The 15,190-nt window shown below is 31.7% G+C and overlaps 4 protein-coding genes across 6 annotated transcripts; 2 read left to right on the forward strand and 2 right to left on the reverse strand.

The window, feature by feature from the left end:
- Positions 1–1,158: 1,158 nt before the first annotated feature.
- fand (Pre-mRNA-splicing factor SYF1 fand) lies at positions 1,159–4,067 on the reverse strand. Its single transcript, XM_015521146.2, has 2 exons — positions 3,908–4,067; positions 1,159–3,828 (listed from the first exon to the last, which is right to left on the reverse strand). Exon 2 carries the CDS (start codon positions 3,821–3,823, stop codon positions 1,262–1,264), a length of 2,562 nt encoding a protein of 853 aa, XP_015376632.2. The 5' UTR covers positions 3,824–3,828; positions 3,908–4,067; the 3' UTR covers positions 1,159–1,261.
- Positions 4,068–4,166: 99 nt separating this feature from the next.
- On the forward strand, positions 4,167–5,943 carry mRpL16 (mitochondrial ribosomal protein L16). Its single transcript, XM_015521147.2, has 6 exons — positions 4,167–4,333; positions 4,410–4,481; positions 4,561–4,721; positions 4,850–4,981; positions 5,050–5,160; positions 5,630–5,943. Exons 1-6 carry the CDS (start codon positions 4,285–4,287, stop codon positions 5,843–5,845), a joined length of 741 nt encoding a protein of 246 aa, XP_015376633.1. The 5' UTR covers positions 4,167–4,284; the 3' UTR covers positions 5,846–5,943.
- Positions 5,944–7,644: 1,701 nt separating this feature from the next.
- Positions 7,645–13,526, reverse strand: LOC107170926 (facilitated trehalose transporter Tret1-like). Of its 2 annotated transcripts, none has more exons than XM_089226469.1 (3): positions 13,396–13,526; positions 11,642–11,756; positions 7,645–9,095 (listed from the first exon to the last, which is right to left on the reverse strand). In XM_089226469.1, the coding sequence occupies exons 2-3, from the start codon at positions 11,682–11,684 to the stop codon at positions 7,912–7,914; spliced, it is 1,227 nt and encodes a 408-aa protein (XP_089082595.1). In that variant the 5' UTR covers positions 11,685–11,756; positions 13,396–13,526; the 3' UTR covers positions 7,645–7,911. The 2 variants fall into 2 exon arrangements, with proteins under 2 accessions (XP_089082595.1, XP_015376634.2); XM_015521148.2 differs by lacking the exon at positions 13,396–13,526 and adding an exon at positions 11,972–12,426.
- Positions 12,611–14,876, forward strand: LOC107170922 (transcription factor 15-like). 2 transcript variants are annotated; one of them, XM_015521143.2, is made up of 4 exons: positions 12,611–13,183; positions 13,280–13,355; positions 13,455–13,585; positions 14,681–14,876. In XM_015521143.2, exons 1-4 carry the CDS (start codon positions 13,141–13,143, stop codon positions 14,752–14,754), a joined length of 324 nt encoding a protein of 107 aa, XP_015376629.1. In that variant the 5' UTR covers positions 12,611–13,140; the 3' UTR covers positions 14,755–14,876. The 2 variants fall into 2 exon arrangements, with proteins under 2 accessions (XP_015376629.1, XP_015376630.1); XM_015521144.2 differs by lacking the exon at positions 14,681–14,876 and adding an exon at positions 14,057–14,674.
- Positions 14,877–15,190: the final 314 nt, after the last annotated feature.

Below are 15,190 nucleotides of genomic sequence, written 5' to 3' on the forward strand. Positions count from 1 at the left end.
CAAGGGGCGCCAGTTCTATCAAACCATATTAAATCACTACAAATTAAAGTCTTCAAATTCCAAAAAAAATATCACATTTACAAAAAACATATCCTCCAAGTCCCTTCCCATTGACCCCTCTCAATCTATCCCATCATATGCGGCTGCTACTTCGGGTTCAAAACCGAACATTAATTGGGAATCTGCAAAACTCTAATTTAAAATTAGCTCAATCAAAATTCCTATCCGATTTAACCTCCATAATTAAAGGTGGGTTACCCTGGCACCCCAGTGTTCGAATTTTTTATTATTTTTTTTACCATTAATTGTACTATAATTTGTACCAATTTGTACCGTAAATTTCAGAATTTGTACCAAAGTATTTCCCCCGGAAAAATCGATTTTCCGCTGGGGTGCCAGGGTAACGTTACACCAGCACCCCCGTTGCTAAAAAATGGACTTTTATCAATTTTTTTTTTTTTTAAAAACGGTACAAATTGGTACAAATTATAGTACAATTAATGGTAAAAAAAATAATAAAAAATTCGAACACTGGGGTGCCAGGGTAACCCACCTCATAATTAATTCTTTTCTTTCTGCTATAATAAAACAACCCATTAATTATGATTATGATATTTACATTTAATATTATTTCTGTTACTATATACACTAATATTCCGTTCTGTTTACTCTTATCTGAAATCATTATCTTATTTATCATTATATCATTATATCATATGCTCATTATTATTAATTACCAATTATTACTTATTGTATCACTGTATCTATCAATATGTTAATTGTTGAACTATAATAGTTATACTGAAAGTTCTGAATAAAAAAAAAAAAGAAAACTAGCAATTTAAACAACAAAATAGTAGTAAACTTGTATTCACATATTATTATTTGTACTATTACAATAAAATTCTGTACCAACCTATTTGAAGTTTTCCAAATGTTACTTTATATTTTATAACACAATACATTATAGAATACAGGTCAATTCGATAAATAAATGTAAAAAAATAAGATATTATGATGAAGACAACTACTTTTTAGCCTTAATACCTGAAGAATAACTACTATAGCTTTTTATAGTTTTAATATTTGTTATCCTACATTCTAATACGTTAAACCTAATTTATCTACGAATCATAATTTCTAGCCAAAAATCATGAATTTGATCTTCATACAATTTATTAAAATTAATGACATAAAATACATTTTATACTCTTAAAAATAAGTATTTACTAATTACATATAAAAAATAACATATAAATGGTTATTCGGTATTTTTTTCGGTAAATGCTCCTAAGTTACCAAATAACTCAGCAGGCACATCTTTTTTAGTAGGCATATCTTCGTCATCATTATCTTCATTTTCTTTGTCACCATCTTCTTCATCTTCATCGTCACTGAATTCAATTTCATCTGGATTTGATACTTTTATATTTGGTAAACGATCTTGCTCACTACCCAAAACAAATTTGATAGGTTCCAATGGTTTCTCTTTATTTTCTAATGCTTTTTCTTCTAACAACTTCATTCCACTCTTTTCTGGTTCAACCGAAATAACAGACATCATTTGTGCTGACATCATGTTCACTTGAATATTATACATTGCTTGAACACTTCGTTTAATTCTTAGCATTTCTCGGAGAGTATCTTCATTACCATGAGCTACTTCAAATGAGGTCCAAGTTTGCCAAAATTCTTCAGTTACCCTAGGATCACAAATTTGACTACAATGCGAGTATATTGCTCGAGCGCGATCAATTTCACCTAATTTTGTTTCAAGTTCAGCAAATCTTAGATACATTGAACGGGCATTATTATTTGTCAAAACTTCCAAGGCTTTCATATAAATTTCTCTAGTCTTTGGTATACCAGATATTTCTGCTGCTTTTTTAATGTAAATGTTGAACATTTCAAACTTCTCTTCAGGTAGAACAGCTTCAGTGGCTCTTTCGTAAACAGCCATAGCTCTTCTGCCTAAGCCATGTTTTTCTTCAAGCTTTGCATACAATAAATAAATACACTTAGCAAATTGTGGTGGGCAACCTTCAAGACACTCCTCAAAAAGATCACGTGCCCGTTCAAGTTTTGTACCACCGTAACGGTCCAAAAATTTTGTTAAGTATGTATTCCATATATCGAAAACATTTGGCCACTTGAATAATGCTACACCTTTTTCATAAGCTTTAAACATTTCTTCAAAATAGTTATTTTCTTCTAAAAATAATCCATAATTAATAATAGTTTGTGGAGTTGCGATTCTTAAATCTATAACTCGATCATAACAAGCCATTGTTGATTTGACCGTTCCAAAACTCTCTTCCATATCCAAATACAAAGACCATAATTTTAATGATTTATGTAATCGTATTTGAACAGTTTCTGTGTCATCGTGATAGGCTACTTTCCGAGAAGGTATGGAAGTTGCTTGTCGCATTAGTCTCATTGCTTCATTAAAGTTATCATGTCTCAATTCCATTTCTACCCATTCACACCAGACACTAGCTAAATGCTCAACTTTAATATATGACACTAAAACAGCCTTTTTAAATACTAGGCGTGCTTCTTCGAGTTGTTTGGCTTTTTCATAAAATTTAGCAAACTCCACCCAAAGTGTATGTAATCTACCAACAGCTTTTTGAGGATCAACTGTCTCCACAGCTTCAGTAAAAGTATTTATTACCTGAACGTCATTTCCTTCATAGAGCTGTACACGCTTTAACCATTCTTTAACATTGTGGGGGTTTTGTCTTAGAAGTACCGAGTTTAAAAGTAGTAATCTTCTTTCAATCAAGTTTTCCAATCTTGCCATCCGTAAATCAATTTCACAATCATCTTTCTCAGTACTATTTTGATTAGCATGAACAACTTCCATTCGTTTTTGTAAACTTAACTCTTCAAATTGTGCATAAGCATCATACACTTGGGTAAAATCACGAACTGTTGTAACAGTTTGAATAGCCTCTTCATATATATCTCTTGCTCTTTCAAATAATCCACTACGTATATAATAATCAGCTAAAGAGTTCCACAAATGACCAAGCTGGTCAGTGTAACGTCTTAAACCACTACGTATAATTGCATCAACATTCAATGACTTAATTTCTAAAGGATTTTTTGATATTAAATTACAAAGTTCATTCCAAAGTTGATGTTTAGATTTACCATGTTTAGATACAAAACTGTCATTGTTTACAATTTCAGACAAACGAATAGCAGCTTCATCGAGTCGTCCAGATGTGGTCAAGTATTCAATATAATCTTCCGAATCTTCTGGAAATAATTTTAAATATCTCCTATATATTTTAACAGCAACTTCTGGGTCATGACTTTCTTTTATGAATTTCAAATACAATGGCCATATTCGGGAATGTTGAGTGATTGGTAAAGCTCTAAGAGCCCTATCAAAGAGACGACGAGCAACAGTGAGTTTAGGCTGTTTCAACATGAATGTGCAGAACTCTATCCAGATGCGAGGCATCTTGTTCATGTACACCAATGCTCGCTCGTAAACATTGTTCACTTCTTCGTAATCGGGGTTGTCTGTAGTTTTTAAATACTTTCGACGTATTTTCAAGTAACAATGCCACAGTTTGTAGCTGCCTGGCAGTTGTTTCAAGGCGCGTTCGTATAGTACACATACTTTTTTGTACGGGCCCAGTTTGTAATTGTCTATGTACCGCATCCAACACTTCACAGAATTTGGATTTCTCAGTATATCTTGTTCAAATTCAACATCTCTCTTATTTAACCAATACGTCTCGAATATCACAGCATCTGGCTGTATCACGTTGACGTTGCTTTTCGACGTTGCGAGTTCCATTCTCATTTGATCTATAAACAAACGTTTTCAAAAATGTACATCACAATAATTTTAAAATTCAACAAGAGAATCCACGGTGCGTTTACTTACCAGACGATTCGACGGCTTCCAGTCGCACATTTACGGTAACAACGTCGGTGGGACAACGAACGAAACGTTATGACTTATGAATCATAAAATTTTGTAAACATTTTATAAAAACCTGCATGCATACGAATATACGATTGATAATGTTCTGTAAGTTTTGTCCGCGTTGTTTTTGTACCAGAAGTAAGAAACGTTTTGAAAACGGCAATGCCGAGTCGACCCTAGTTCTTATCACTTTATCAGTAAAATTAAAAGACATTTTTATCTTGTTCATTAAACTATTCACGTTTCAACAAAAATATCGTCTTTATTAATTATTAAAAATAATCGCGGAATAATCTGTCGACTGGATTCTTCACGTTCCGTCGACGTTCTAGGAAATGACTTTACAAAAAATGTTAAGGTTCCCCACGAACCAATTGTCTGGATGTAAGTGTGGAGAATTTTTTTTTAAAAACAAACGTTTAATAATTTTTATGTTCGCACATGCAATATACTGTTTCAGGTGCTGCTCTGTTACCACAAGTCAACAGTGTCCGAGGCATTAAGAATTTTAAGCCTCCAATTCTATATGAACGTAAAAAATAAAGGAGTTTTCTAAATTACTGATTATAGTGACATGTAATGTATGAATTATATACTGACACTTGTTTCAGATATTCAGATGCCAGAAAGGCCTAAGCTCCATTACATTGATAGGGTACCAAATTATAGTAATTCACAAATAAGACCTCCAAAAATGCATAAAATGTTGGATTTAATGAGGGGGCCTGAAACAGTTCATAACAAACTTATACATAAACAGTATGGTATACAGGTAAGCTTATGCTATTTAATTAATTTCTTAGAAGTTATTATTATGATTTGAACATATTTGAATCGAGTACATTAGATAGTTATGCAGTTACATTACTCTGCTTACATTTAATTTGATTATTTTCATAGGCAACTGGTGGAGGCCGAATGAGGTTTATACACTTTGAAGTTATTCGTATGGGCTTACTGAGAAAATTAGATTGGTCCAGAATGTTTGCTATTTGGAGAATTGATTCACCGTGGCAAGCTGTCACTAAAAAGGTTAATTATGCATATATCTAAGATTTATAATATGAACAAATAATGAACATGAGTGTACAATGTTACAGGGCCAAGGGCAGAGAATGGGTGGTGGTAAAGGTAGCATAGATCATTATATAACTCCGATTAGAACAGGCAGAATTATTATTGAAATTGCTGGTCATTGTGAATACTTAGAGGTATGTTGGTGTTTTTTTTAAGTTTAATTTACCAATTACTTCAAATATTAGGAGCAATTGTGTTTCGTTGACCTATATTCACTTTTAATATTAATTAAATCGATTATTTCACCATTTTTACTGAATTAAATTTTATCAAATCTGATAATTATATATATTATATTATGTAGGTATAATATGTTCTGTGCAAATACTACATTTGTCAAACTTATGTTTGATAAAAAATATTGTATTATAGAAACTTGAATTACTGTAAAACAACACAGCTTAATGACTTGAAATTAATTATCTAGTGGTTTGTGTAAAATTTTTATTATATGACTCGTGTCATTTTCGAAATAACCAATTTGATTATATTATTTATTATTTTTAAAACCTATTCTGACTTAATGTTATTATAACTTAATATTATTACAATATTTCTTTATTCATCTTAATCTTTTGTTAATTAGCAATTATGTTATTATAGGTGAAAGATATTTTAAGTAAAATATCTGCCAAACTTCCATTTAAAGCCAAAGCTGTTAGCCAAGAAACTTTAGAATGGGACGCAGCGAAAGAAAAGTGGCAGACTGAAAATAATCAGAATAAATATACGATGGAATATTTAATTAAAAATAACATGGATGATTTACAACGAAAAGTTAAGAAAATTGATCATTTATATTTTGGAAAATATGTATAAGATGCAATGTGTTAATAAGTCTAAAATTTAGACTTTAGATAGTTGAAACCTATATGTATAATTTTGATTTGTATAAAATATAATAATTTGTATTACAATTGAACAGTTATGTACTTTTGAAGAATTCTTTGTATTACATGCATTTACAATCTTATAAGTATAACTTATGGTGGCTATATGATGAGCATATATATGGCAAGTGCAAAACATATTACATAATATGTATTGTGCAGTAAAAATTACAAAATAACTATATACACAAAAAATTATTGACTTATGAATAAGGTTACAATTTAATAGAATAGAATATTAATCCTATGAATAGCTATATGCCCACATACATTTACTATAATAAATACTAAACTTTTAATACTAATTTGAAATTATTATTATGTCTATATAAAAATGCTTTGATTTCTCACTTTAGTATCTTTTCTGATAGGAAAGTGAATCTATATTGATATACATGAGTTTATATAAGAGGTGTATAAAATTCCTAATTGTTTTCATGAATGTCTGGAAAACATAAAAATAATTCAAGATAAATAGGAATTTTTATACAAAAATAATTTTTATTTTTTGGTGCAACTCAAAAACTAATAACTAGTCTGTAGATACTTCACATTTTTACCAAATGTTTATAAAACAATATTCCATAAATACATGGATCAGGATATAATAATTTTGCTTTAACTCAATAAAGTATTTAAAAGTTATAGACTTATAGCAATATATCGCCTCATTTTCATCTCAATGTAATTTTGAACAATTATTAATATAATTTAAAATGTTTACTTTATTTGTATTAAACAACCTAAAAACATTTTGTATAACAAGCCTAAGTGTTAAAACTTAAGAGAAGGTAATTTAAGACTATTAAGACGACTTTCTACGATGCTTGGCTCATGGCTCAAGTTGGCTTGGTATCATAGAGTACCATAGATGTGTCAGAGAAATGATGACTTGGTAGTTTGGTACATATTGTGGAGCGACACTCGACTCGTCACATCTACGTTCCCGTGACCTTGGTTTTGTTAGGTTTAGTGAGGTTTAAGGGGACTGGGGCCGGTACAATGCTAGATGTACATATGCTAGCCATAATATGCGCTGCTTAATTTATGTAATACAATTTTTTTAAATTTAATGTTTGATTATTTCTAAAGTAATTTTTAAAGTTATATGAAGTATTATAACTTATAAGATACCTACTGCAATAATCGTATATTTTAAAGGCAATTTTCTTGGTATAAAATCAACCTCAAACATATGAATGACAAAATGGCACTTATTGTAGTTTATTCAACTGTTCCAGGGCTGTAACAAGAACTAGTAGTGCCCCTGGCAGAAAACTAAATTTGTGCCCCTCATCTAATGACGCTAAAAATAAAATTGATCTTTTTAATTTTCATATTTGATGAATTGATAATATCATTAAATGAAATTGCGTCCTTTGTTTAATTTCACCCTTGGCAATGCCCTCTCGTCAGTGCCATGAATTAAGATATCTTAATTCGTGGCCAGTGCTTATAGCTACGGCCCTGGACTATTCTAATAAACGATAAAATAAAAGAAAGATAAGTAAAATGCAAAACATTGTACTACAATATTATATAAGTATAATATTGTTTTTAAAAACATTTCGATTATGTAGAATAAAATATTCAACATAATATTATAGTCATATACGTAAATAATAATAAAATAATATACAATATAATAATAATAATATATAAAAATGTACTTTTGAATAAAATATTAGGTATGGTATATGTAAAAAAAAAAAAAAAAAACAAGAGGCATAAAAGTGTAGTTACATTATTATTTTACTATAATAGGTAATATGATAAATCTTCACAGGGACCTTCACAATAATTACAATCATTCTAATAAATTACTATAAACTATATTAAGTACCTAATACGATTCTAAACATTATATCTGTGTGTGTGTGTGTGTGTGTGGGTGTTCATCGCTCTAAATCGTTTTCTCGTGACGTACTTAAATCACATGTTGAAGAATGCAGCAAAATGTAATATTATATTATTTAACCGTCAATAGTGGTACAGTTAAACTGCCGGTCCAGCCGATGATCGTTTGGCTGCGATGTTTCGCTGCTGTTTGGAGGACTCCGGTTCAGAAAACATCAATACGCCGTAAACGATGTTCAGGGCGGACGCGACCGCGAAAACAGCGAACACCCACCAGCCGAGGGCGGCGTGCACGTACGGATAGCACTTTATGACTGCGAAGGCGACGGTGTACCCAAACGCTAGGGCCACGTGTTCGCCCACCGCATAGCGTGGAACGGGCGAGTGAGGAACCAGACCGACGCTGCTGGACATGGAAAACACGATCAGACCCAGCAACGGGATGAAGCTCAACAGCTGCGAGCCGAGCCGGTTGAGGAACATCCGGCGGATCAGGTTGTAGACGGCGATGACGACGCCGGCCGTCAGCGTGCCAGCAGCCGCCAGTGTGGCCGACGATTCCCGGTGGTCCATGGCGGTGGACACGAGGGCGCCGGCCACAAGGAAGGCGGCCAATACGGCCGCCACGAAGTGGCCGTTGAGCACGCGCACGCCAGAGTCGCCCACCATTTGCGAGGCGAACGACACCAAAACCATCGAGCCGGACATTTGCTGTAGGGCCAAGTGTAGGGCTAGCGCCAGCAACGGTCGGTAGACCTCGGGCTGGTGGACTCGCCGGTAGATGGCCTCGGTTTCCGTGGGTCTGTTTCCGGTGCGGGTCGAAGGTTCCACACCGTCTTCCATCGCTCCAGCATTCGTCTGCCGCTGGAGTCTCAACCTGAGCCTGGAGTACTCGGCGTCACCGGTGCGACCGCGGGCCTCCAGCCACGCCGGGCTCTCTGGCACGAACGCCCGGACGAGAATGAATGATACGATGGTGACCACTGTGATCACGGCGGCCGTTTGTGCGTAGCTGAGCAGTGAACCGGCCAAGTACACGCATAGTACTCCGATGGCGGTATAGACGACCGGCCGTGCGGTGGGCCGCGTCGGGAAACACTCGGAACTGTGCGCGGTGGCCGCCACAGACACGACGCCCACGAACACGCCGGTGAGCGCGCGTCCCACAAGGAGGTTGGTGGTGGTCCAGCTGGTGAACGTCAGCATCCAACCGATGGCGCAAACCACGTGACTCAGCAGCACCGAACCCCTGGGTCCGAACGCGTTCATCAAGCTGTGAGAGATCAGGCACCCGCCTGCCGCACCCAGAGCGGCCAGACTAGCTGCGAACATGATTATTAATGTACTATTTATTACGAAAATTCCAAACAAACAATTACGATTTTTGAAGTTATAAATAGATGATATCGTAGTTTGAAGCAAAAAACTCTCAAATTGGTTTGGTATATATATATATTTTAATTTATAATATCAATCTATTATAATACTTATATTACTTATAATATTTAAGACCTAACCTAAAACCTTTATTCCTAGAACAAAACAGAGTACAGAAGTTTCTTTAAATCAAAAATGGATTGTTGACCTGCAACCGTAACTATTTATTGTTCGAATAAAATGTAAATAACTATAATGTGAAAATGTATCACAATTTAATTTCCTAACATTCCAGTTTTTGTACATGGTGAGTTTTGTTTTAAGTCAACGATATTATACATTTATACCTACCTAAAATATGAATTGAGAGTTTTATATAGACAATATGTAATGTTAATATTACTTCATTATATATGTAAACAATTTATAGATTACTTTACATTTTATGCAATACATTTAGGTACACAATTTTAATACAAATATAAAATATTAATACAATGAAAATAATGTCGGTTTAAGTATGAGTTAGTGTAATTGTAAACGTAAAGAGTGACTGAAAAATAGTTCTAAATTAATAGATGTATGAATAATTTGTTGAGTCTCTCTGCTCAAAAGCATTAATGACAAAAATCTCAATAAAAGAACAGTCGGTATTTGGATGGCTGGCTATAGCCACAATAGCTGGACTAGGTAAATTTACATTTTGTTAAATCAGTTGTACGTTTTATAATCATTATTATATTCATATATTTATGATAATAAATCCGATTCGTTCTTTTTACACCACATTATCGCAAATGTTGAAATATTATGTATAAAGTAGGTACAAACGTATAAGATGAGTATATAATGTTCTTAATTCTTATTGAAATATACGAAATTAAAATTATATAGAAGCTTAATTAGGTTTTATTTATAACAGCTAAATATCAATAAAATTACGTCGACTGGCGATCAATAAAAAATGACAACAATATTATAGTAGTGATGTAACCATGTTATGCAATCGGAGAATCAGACTGAGGAGTGAGGGGAGTATTATAAATATCGCATAGGCGAGAGTTAAGGGTAGGGGCATCAGTTTTATAGTGCATACCACCTAATTAGTTACCTTTTAATATTGTGACTCGTAAACATAAGGCTTTATTTTTTTTTAACTTGCAAAAATTATTGGTACTCATGTAGCATGCTAGTTTCCAAAAAAATAGTATTTTATTATATTTTTATATTTTATACACCTAATTTTATTATGGTAATGTGCTGGTGACTTGAGTTATTAAGATAAACAACACATATTATAATGGTGATGCTGGAACAATACATTAATCACTAAATAGCCATCGTGGTTACCATGTAAATATCCACCTCATACCACGATAACTAACTTTTAGTTGTATTATTTTAGTCTATGCTGTGTTCTTCCACAGTTCTTCCTATATACCTATGTATAGCTGTTACAAGTAGGTATATTAACAGATTAGTTAGACCGTAAATTAAAATATAAATGATGGCGGTTCATTAAAATTTAAAACATAACAAGACAATTAATTTGAAGTTTTCTGGAAAACAACACAACAATTAATATTGTATTAAAATATTTGATGGTGGTCAACAAATACACTATGTAAATTTTAGTTTGATAAATTGTTGTCAATTAATAATCACTACTCACTAGGTAAAATACGAGAAAGTATAAACAGCTGTTAAGTTTTTTGGTAGGTATAAGGTATAACACATCAATGAAGTAGCGATAATACCATACTATAGAGTAATATGTAACAAATTATCAAAAACCAAAATTTGATAACCTTCAGCAAATATACTATAGTCTGAACATCTGTATATATCTATATACAGTGTAGATAGATGCATACATATACATAAAGAAAAAATCTAATTTAATACTATTAAACTATTTAGACTTTATAGAGGTATAGTTTTTAGTGTTTTCAGAATCAATTGTTAATTACAAAATATTTTTACATAGTGTTATTCTACGCTTTATTTTATTGTTGGATTATAATACCTACCTATAATTAAATTATACCTGAACATCACAAAATGGAAACCCACGTGTTACGTAATACATGCATATTTTAACATATTATAAGTCATAGATAAAGTTTGAATATATAAATCCTATATTTATACAATATCGAACAAGTAAATATAGGTATATAATATATGTTTTAATTTTTCTGCGAAGGATAACCAGTAGGTACTTACGAGTAATGTAACATAATGAGTATATAAGAGCTCGCAACATGAAAAAAATAACAATATAAAGCCATGATGTATATTATTATTATAATTTTGCTATTTATCGATAAACCGACTATGAAAAAATAAACAATACCTACCCAACTGATCGAATCATGAGCATTCTACTGACCCACTCATTATAGGGACAACAATTAATATTATATTATATAGATTTCAATTAGTAATTATTATGTAATACTATGCATTATTATGATGTAGTAAAACTTACCGAACCACGTCGCATTTCGATACGTCAGAGGCAAATTCCACATCGACACACCAGTAAATCCCAAAATGGACCCGGAAATCACACATGGTAGTAAAGATATTACGGATAAGAATCCCTGTAAATAAAAAAACAAAATACCCCCCCACGTTCGTTGAGTATTATATTTAACAGTTTGTTAGTTGATTAATTAAATCGTTTTATGTATGTATTATTATAAAACAGAAAGAGAATCTCAAATACAAGAGGCAAAGTGTGGGTACTGGGTAGGTGTAATTATTATATTATGATTTTTGATATAATATCAAGTAGCCAAGTAGGCACTCGTATTACCTGCGTCATTGAAGAATTATTTAAAGGTTTTTGAACGTTTACCACTACGGGCGGTTCTGGTTGCGTGCTCGGCCCCGGCGCGTTTTCTTCCATCATAAAAATAATAAACTGAAGTAATTCAACGGGTTAAACGGTTTCAATAGGGTTACACTCGCATATAAAGTATTATATTATATTTAAAAAAAAATGTCGCCGGTATTACTCTGCGGTACAGGTTTTTATGCATAAATCACAATAATATTATTATTATAAATTTCAGTGTCGTTATAAAGATGTACGACGTTGCCGATGAATGATGATATAGGTGTAATAGCTGCAGGCGTAACGCGTTCGAGCTAATATAACGGCGCACTGAAGTTCGACTGTTCAAGCGTTACTACATTGCTACGATTCTCTCCAGAAATCCAACGTCATTTGGACGGCTTCAAACCGGTGTCAGATGACTGTACACATTATTATTATCATCATATTATTATGTTTACTTGTGTGTGAATATATATAATGTATAGGGTGCACTGGATACGCAACGACTTCGAGGATTATCACTAATGTATTATAAATTTATAATATTATAATATGTTTTTGTCGTTACTGTTTACTCGTAACGCATCCGATCAACAGAGTTCTCAATCGATGTGTAATCATCTTAGTATTTTATATGATTGGAATATTGAACTATGTTATCATATATTTTTTAATTATTTATACTCTCCACAGACGGAAGACATCTCATTTGATTATCTTCTCTTATAGTATATAGTAGGACGTTCATAATATAAACATTATTAGTATTACGATGCACGTACAGCACACACGTGTTATTATATTTATGAATATGAATATGGATCATAATATTCTTTTGGCTATTCATTATTGTTTAATCTCGACAACCAAGACAGTTAGTCTATATAACATGGGCCGGGGGTCACGTCTATTAAAGTGCATTTTTACAGCATCGTTTGGACCACACCTAATGCACAGGATATTTCTTGGTTACACTTAATATAGAGTACCATGTTGTATTATAATTATTTATTTATACGACCGCACAATCGGTTTGTTCATCATTTGAGTTCAAAGAGTGTAGGCAAAACATAATAAAATAAAATAACATATTATGTAATAAAAATAAAGAGATAAATAATAATTGTTTTTTCTTCAATAACAATATGGAATTCGATAATGGTACAAATGACTTTCAGATACAATCGAGTGAGATTAAGCCTCATAAGTTATTATAACACAAAAATGTATTATGGTCATTGGCCGTTAAATTTTAATTGATATAAACATACATATATTTTTAAGATCAATTACACGAAGCGCCTCTGAAGAAAAGAATCAGATCGGGTGCTAATGCTAGAGAACGAGATCGAACTCAAAGGTAAATACCATTTAATTGTTAGTTACCAATTAGTACTTACCTAGCTACCATAATTATTGGAACACGAAACTATTTATATTCTATTTTTGTTATTTATAGTGTAAACTCGGCTTTTGATGTTCTACGGGCCATGATACCTATTGATCCTCCCAACCGCAAACTATCTAAAATAGAAACATTACAATTAGCCACGAAATACATTAGTCATCTGTCTCAGATCCTAAATTCTGGTAAATATGTCTTAAACGTCATAATTTATTATCCTTATTAAAAACACAAAAAATATGGATAGATTTTTTGTTTTTATACATGAAAAACATTTTTCTTTATAGAAAACCGCAATAGACATTGTTATCGCAGAAAACAAATTAATAACTATAACCTTCGATTATATTAAACAATATGTTTTATCTATAATAAATGATATGATTTATACAAATTTTAAATTAGTTTACGATTATAAAGTACAGGATGGTAATCGGTAATACGATTTGTACGTGGGTGTCAGGTCAGAACTCAGAACTCGTGATGAATTTATTACGTACTTACAATAACTTCCGAGCGTGTCAGATTTTCATTATTCTAAATAGCGATCTCCGATCACTGTTTAAATGTTTGGAACAATGTTTTTACTTTTTAATATTTGAAATGCACCAATGAACTGAACCAAATAAGAACTAATAGTATACTATTTTATTTAGGAAATTCTATACAATTGTTATGTTGTTTCCGAGGAGGCTATGAGATTTTGTAGTACGGAAGTTTTTTATAATCGTGGATTTGTTATACCTATCATTATGGTTAATGTTTACAATACAAATACAAATCATTTGCTTTATTTAACAATTATTAATTTTGTTTTCAAGACTTAGACATTAGCGTTTTACTATAATTATATTGATATTTATTTTTATGACTTTGTCCTGCAAATAAATTATGTAGACATACAGTTATCAGTTCTAAATAATTAGTTAGCAATTTATACACAGTTTTATTTGTTAGTTAGTTCTTTTCTAACTAAGATTTTTAAATTGCTGCCATCCAACCTAACAATGTGTATACCTAATTAAAAAATAATAATATATGTTTCCCTTACACATGGAACAATAATTCTGGTCAGATATTTTTTTTTGCCAAATCACTTATGAGATGACATTATAGACTACTTTCAGAAGGACAATTGCTTAACTACTATTTATCATAAATTATAATATTAACCATTACTGTTTACTATAAAATCTGTGTAGCTATAAATGTCACTATCAAATATAAATATGTAATATACAATGATTTATCACTTTCGTAACACATATCCTGTTGTTTAGGAGAAGACAGTGAACAAGAACACAGTTTCTACGATGTATGTATATTTTGTTTAACAAATAGAATTAATTCTTGAATAGTACACAAAAAACTCTTTACACATTTCACCAAAATGTATTTATTATTTTATAACCTACATATTATGTATACTTATTTATAATTATGTATTTTTGTATTCATAAATTTTGTGAATTTAAAGCTATGTGTATTTACATTTACATTCAAATAAAAAAAATATACTGTAAATTATTATATATACATTTTTTAATGTGCACAGTAATAGAAAGCACAAACTAAAATAAACCAAAAAGGAACACTAAAAAACAAAACAAAATCAAATACAATCAGTTACTGTAAAAGGTTATGTAACATTTGGTTGATTATTTTATCTCCAAACAATAAATTTAATTTAAACACTACAACTTGACATTTCATTTATTATATCTTATATTATATTAAAGACAAATTACTTCTGTAATATATATATAATATTAGTTTTTAAACTAATTCAA

This window comes from Diuraphis noxia, unplaced genomic scaffold (genome assembly GCF_037042655.1).
Source record: "Diuraphis noxia isolate RWA-SAM2 unplaced genomic scaffold, SU_Dnox_SAM2 contig0004, whole genome shotgun sequence".
Taxonomy (NCBI): domain Eukaryota; kingdom Metazoa; phylum Arthropoda; class Insecta; order Hemiptera; family Aphididae; genus Diuraphis; species Diuraphis noxia.

Bases quoted from the DNA above. Each gene is read 5' to 3' on its own strand.
- LOC107170922 (XM_015521143.2), top strand. From the start codon at position 13,141: ATGGAATTCGATAATGGTACAAATGACTTTCAGATACAATCGA. The intron at 13,184-13,279 runs GTGAGATTAAGC...TATATTTTTAAG, and splicing joins TGACTTTCAGATACAATCGA to ATCAATTACACGAAGCGCCT. The intron at 13,586-14,680 runs GTAAATATGTCT...CCTGTTGTTTAG, and splicing joins GTCTCAGATCCTAAATTCTG to GAGAAGACAGTGAACAAGAA.
- LOC107170926 (XM_015521148.2), bottom strand. From the start codon at position 12,067: ATGATGGAAGAAAACGCGCCGGGGCCGAGCACGCAACCAGAACCGCCC. The intron at 11,757-11,971 runs GTAATACGAGTG...TTTTATTTACAG, and splicing joins ATAATTCTTCAATGACGCAG to GGATTCTTATCCGTAATATC. The intron at 9,096-11,641 runs GTAAGTTTTACT...TCATGTTCGCAG, and splicing joins TCGAAATGCGACGTGGTTCG to CTAGTCTGGCCGCTCTGGGT.
- fand (XM_015521146.2), bottom strand. From the start codon at position 3,823: ATGAGAATGGAACTCGCAACGTCGAAAAGCAACGTCAACGTGATACAG.
- mRpL16 (XM_015521147.2), top strand. From the start codon at position 4,285: ATGACTTTACAAAAAATGTTAAGGTTCCCCACGAACCAATTGTCTGGA. The intron at 4,722-4,849 runs GTAAGCTTATGC...TTATTTTCATAG, and splicing joins ATAAACAGTATGGTATACAG to GCAACTGGTGGAGGCCGAAT. The intron at 5,161-5,629 runs GTATGTTGGTGT...ATGTTATTATAG, and splicing joins GTCATTGTGAATACTTAGAG to GTGAAAGATATTTTAAGTAA.